The sequence below is a fragment of the Olea europaea genome, chromosome 3 (assembly GCF_002742605.1).
Source record: "Olea europaea var. sylvestris chromosome 3, O_europaea_v1, whole genome shotgun sequence".
NCBI lineage: Eukaryota > Viridiplantae > Streptophyta > Magnoliopsida > Lamiales > Oleaceae > Olea > Olea europaea.
In genome coordinates, this window is record NC_036239.1 from 20,342,399 (window position 1) to 20,347,981 (window position 5,583).

General features: G+C 34.7%; 1 protein-coding gene across 1 annotated transcript; it reads left to right on the top strand.

Annotated features, from left to right (window-relative positions):
* Positions 1–821: 821 nt before the first annotated feature.
* Positions 822–3,096, top strand: LOC111389386 (protein SRC2 homolog). The gene is made up of 2 exons (XM_023014312.1): positions 822–1,898; positions 2,909–3,096. Exon 1 carries the CDS (start codon positions 986–988, stop codon positions 1,832–1,834), a length of 849 nt encoding a protein of 282 aa, XP_022870080.1. The 5' UTR covers positions 822–985; the 3' UTR covers positions 1,835–1,898; positions 2,909–3,096.
* Positions 3,097–5,583: the final 2,487 nt, after the last annotated feature.

Genomic DNA, 5,583 nt, shown 5'->3' on the forward strand with positions numbered 1-5,583 from the left:
CTGAAAAGCAGCGGATAGGGATAAACGTTACCCTTTATCGCCATCATAATCGTTAAACGAGGAAGAAAATATCACTTTACGTAAAGAACGGTCCAAGATAATACCCCATTTTCTCAGTCAGTTATTTAATTTAAGAACATGTTTGGTGCCATAAGCAAAGAAATAAGCTTCTTTTAAGTGAATAACATTAAAGTCATGAAATATATTGTGCCGATAAGCATGTTTATGTTTAAAATCTAATTATTTTTAAGTTAAATTAATATGACAAATTATCTAATATTCTTTATATATTTATGAATAATATTTTCCTCGACAAAGCAAAAAATAATCACTTGCACAAAATATAGCCCCAGCAAGTTTGCTTATTTTCCATCATAATAATTTAATACTTTTATGACGTGGAAATGTGGTAATTTATCATGTCGTGTAACGATTATGCAGAAGATTTATTGTGATACGACTCTCAATTATGTATTTTTCATTAATTTGGTTCACGTAAAGATTGAAACTAAATTACAATTTATTAAGTTGATTTGAGAAAATTAAAGTTTCGATGTTCAGTTGAAAATTCGTTAAAAGTTCAATCATTGTACATTGAATAATTACTCCGTGTGCTTATTTTCCATCACTTTCTAAGAAAAAAGGGATTTATTATTATTACTATTATTATTATTATTATTATTTTTAAGCTCAAACATTTTTGGCAGTTGAAGCTGCTTATAAGTATGTTTGACTAACTTCAAAAGCCCAAACATGCCTTACACCCTTCCTTCCTGCGCTTTTCCTTATCTAATTCCTCTATATATTAATCGGTCCACCCGTAGGCTTCAGTGTACAGCTACAATTCAGAAGAATACCTAATTCTACACGGTTTTATCCTCTCTTTTTCTATGTCTCTATTATAAGATTTCAAAACTCGAATCATTTTCTTAAATTAATCCCAAATCCCAATAATTCAATCTCATTCTCCCTTGTTGTGAACAAGATGGAGTATCGGCCATTAGACATCAAAGTTATATCGGCAGAGGGCATAAAGGATGTCAATCTTTTCTCCAAGATGGATGTTTACGTTGTTGTGTCGATTGTGGGTTACCCCAAGTCGAAGAAGAAGACTTTCGTCGACAAGGATTGCGGTACCCATCCAAAGTGGAATTATCCAATGGATTTCGTCGTTGATGAGCCGTATTTGACGAAGTCTGGCCTGTCCCTTCACTTCCAGATCATGGCAGATCGGTCAATTGGAGGGGACAAGGAGGTTGGCGAGGTCATTGTTCCGATCCACGAGCTTTTCCAGAATGTCAATTCGAATCCCGGTGAAGAAAAAGTAATTGAATATCAGGTTAGAACCTCGTCTGGAAAACCCAAGGGCAGCATCAAGTTTTCATATAAATTTGGGGAGAAATTCGCGCAACAAGTGGAGACAAAAAAGCATGTGGATGAGCCTATGACTGCGTATCCAGCGCCGCCACCACATGTTGCCGGAGGAAGCATGCCACCCCAGCAGGGAATGGGATACGGTGCTCCTCCTCCTCCTGGAATGGCATATCAGCAATATCCCCAATATCCTCCTCATCCAGGTTATGGCTATCCACCACCAGGTGGTTACCCGCCTCCTGGGTACGGTTATCCTCCGCCGCCTCAGCAGGGGTACGGTGGATATCCTCCGGTGCAGAATCCTAAGAAGAAGTCCGGGATGGGATCGGGTCTAGCAATGGGGTTGGGGGCTGGATTGCTTGGAGGGATGCTCGTTGGTGATATGATGAACGATGCATCTGCCTATGATAATGGCTATGACGATGCAATGGGCGGCGACATGGGTGGCTTTGATTTCTAGATATCTATCATAATATAATAAATTGGTTTTAATCTCGTATGCCTACGTATACAAGATTGATCAGGTTCAATATACTTGGATTCATTGATTTTTCTTTTTGTAAATTCGGCTCTCTTTTCTTTATATGATTATATATGTTGTCTGATGTCATGGTCTAATTGCAATTATATAATTTACTAGTTGTGTGCTTTGTTGTGGAGAGTAAACAGTAAATCAGATTAATGGAATTCAAATATCTGCTTCTGTGTGGGTTGCTAATATAATGTTGTCTCTATGTCACCTGTAGTTATGATGTTACATTAGCAGATATGTTAATTGATAGTTTGATACCTACTTCTAACCGAATTCTACTTGATTAGGTGGTTGTGAGCCTTAATTGATCTCTCTTTGTTGGTTCGTGGTAGTACTTGATGTCATATTGCTTTCAAGAGAAAGGTGAGGTGAGGTCTTGCTTAAGTATGAAACAATGGGAACGATACCTGTGAAGTGAACTGAGGGAATGCGTATAGATGACTAGGAGTTCTTCATGAAGTTCGAAACAGTGGAATAAAGAAGAGTTTCACTATGGCCTCCTCGTTTTAAGACATATTGCTTTTGGGTAGACCCTGGTGACAAGGAAGGAATCCATAAAAACTTTGGATCCGACACCATGATAAAATACTGCCCTCGTGATTCCCAACTATATAAAAGCCTAAAGTTCTGCCACATTATTGCACTCAATTATCTATGATAAGAAGTATGGTCGATTAATCATATCTCTGTATAGCCTTAGACTAGAAGGCTTCATATCTGCAAATAAATTGGAGATCTAATTTTCGAGAGGAGAATTTAGTATGATTCTTTCATTCTAACAGCCTTCGTGAATTATTGCTTCTTTGCTTCTATTGTTTCTAAACTTGTTGGCTTTTGTCTACTGTTCTACAAGTGAGCAAGGAGTTCTTGTCTGCTGGTTTTTCTTTTCTTTTCTATTTGTTTATTGACTTGGTTGTGGATTGTTAGCAAAGATTGGCTTAGATTTCTGGTTATATCTATGGAGGTTTTACTAATGTAATCTTATTTGAATGTCATATACAGTTATGATGTTACAGTAGTGAGGTTCGACCCATCCTCGGCCTTAAGGAGTGGTACCAGCATAGAACTGTAAATAATCAAATGGCATAGAAGGTCATGTAAATTTATTGATAGTTTTTCCAGAATCCTACTTGATTTGATGGTGGATGGAGTTAGATTTACGAGGTGTTCTCAACTAAGATTTTAATGAATTTTAAAGGATTATAAATTTTGTGGATTTGAATAGATTCTTACAAATTTCATAAGAATCTTATCAAATGTGGTGAAATTTCAAAAGATTTGCTTATATATATTTGTAAGCTTGAAACCTATCCAAGTATTATAAAATTCTTCTATTAATGAAATCTTTTATAAATTTACTAATTATTGAGGATACCCAAATTTTAAAGGATTTCATTAAAATTTTAATTGATGACACCTAAATTTTAATGAATTTCATTAAGATCCAATAAAATCTACACTTAAATTTAGAATAACTTTTCAAATCCATCTCAATTGAGGTTTCCCCATAATCTTTTCGTTGGTTTGTGGAAGTGGTTAATGGGGATTAGCGGCTTCAACAAAAAGATATTAACTGTACAAAAGCATGTGTCTCCTTATATAGGAGTGCATGCTACTTAGTTCACTCAGAAGGTCTTTAAGAGATTTTCTATAAATTTAGGGAGTTAAAATTTTGAAATACTTTAACAATCTCTTTATATTTAACACTTAATTTTACCACTCTTAAAAAATATTTATTATTTTTTTCTATTTTAACTAGTTTTTCTCTAGATTATTTTATTATTATTTTAAATTAAAAATTGAAATACTTTGAATACATTTAATTTAGAGAGTAAAACTCGCTCTCTAAATTAAAATGTTAATTTAAAGAGTTTTTGAAACATGATTTTAAGGGTTGACTTTTTAAAATATAGAGAATTTCTAGTTAAAAAAGTCTCTTGGAGATAGGGGTGGGCGCAGGGAACTGAACCGAACCAAAATTTTCGGGTATCTAGTAAATGGAACCGTCGGATCCAAATATAATTATGGAACCGTTTGGGTTCGGTTCAGTTTGATTCCGTTCGATTCTGTACTATAATTAAATTTTTTAACATTTAGAACAATATTATATAAATACAACTAATGACACATTCAATGGTTTTGGAATGTGAGAGACTAGTAGACTATTTTGTTCAAATGATCGCTACGATCAAAGTTTCGGTCGGTGGAGGTCACAGTTTCGGTCGGTGGTCACAGAGTCGGTCGACGATTGTATAGGTTTTGGAATGTCAGCGAGACTGTGAGAGTGAATGCGAGAGTCGAGACAGCGTTATGCACTTTAGTGTAGGTGTTTATGGTTATTTAGTGGATTGGATCTTGTTGGGCTAAGAAATGAAACAATAAAATGGGTAAGTAGGCAAAAAATTAAAAAATTAGAAATGAAATAAATTATTGTGCCAAAAATTTGGATTTAGAAATTGTTAGTTTGTTAATTTGTTTAGAAAAAATTAAAATTAGAATAATTTGATTTACTCAATATAAAAAAAATTAGAAAGATTCGGTTCTTATTCGATTCTTCGGTTTTTAGTCTAGAACCGAGAACCGAACCGAACCCGTCGGTTCTTAATTCAGATATCCATTCCGGTATTTAATTTGACAAGAACCGTCGGGTTAGGTTCGGGAGATTTGCCCAGCCCTACTTGGAGATACTCTTAGGGTGTGTTTGATTGCACACATTTTCCATGGAAAATGGTTTTTTCCACCTTATTTCCTACTTTAGTCTTGTTTGATTGACAATTTTTTTTAAAGAAAATATTTTCCTTCTTTTGGTCACGTGACTACATTTTCCTTGAATACAAGGAAAATATTTTCCTTGGGGGAAGGTGAATTTTATTTTCCATGGAATTTAACCTTTCCAAAAATTCTAGGTAACCAACCCACATTAATATCTCTTTATCTCATTTCTATGTTAATATCTCTCTTTCTCTCTCATCTCTACCCACTTACAAATCACTACCCTCTCTCTCATCAATTCAACTGAGCCTTTAGAAGTAGCTTAACAATTTATGTCCTTGAGTTTATGTTCTTGATTCTATTAATTGGGGGATTACTGTGGTGCGAATGAGTTAGGGAAGCATGAAATTGAAAAAAATGATTTTAAGAATTCTAATACAACCAGTTGACATTATGCTTGGAAGGCCATGCAATGAATTTCTATTATGATGTAGCTACAATTAACTTTTTATTCTATAATGCTTTTATGTTATTCTTTCTAAACAAATTTTTTATTTAATTTTTATTTACCATGGTAGTTTATAACATGGCTACAACAACGAATCAACGTCGATGCCGACGACAACATTTAGGTATATTTTGGACGATGGTCATGCAAGCGATTGTGATATATAACGAACTTAGGCGTCGTGCACGACATCTTCCAAGAGCTCCTCATACAAATTGGAATTCTGAAAGAGAAATAACACTTACACGAATGTTTGGCACGAGTAATACAATATGTCGTGATCTCCTTAGGATGAAAATAGGTCTATTTCAAAGAGTATTTGCTCGTTTGCGAACTTATGGATTGGTTGACAGTAAATACGTTCGAATTGAGGAACAAGTCGCAATTTTTCTGAATACAGTTGGGCATAACCAACGTAATCGCGCTGGACGCTTTACTTTCTTTTGCTCTGGTCAAA

What these genes read in the sequence shown, in the direction of transcription:
- LOC111389386 (XM_023014312.1), top strand. Translation starts at nt 986, where the DNA reads ATGGAGTATCGGCCATTAGACATCAAAGTTATATCGGCAGAGGGCATA.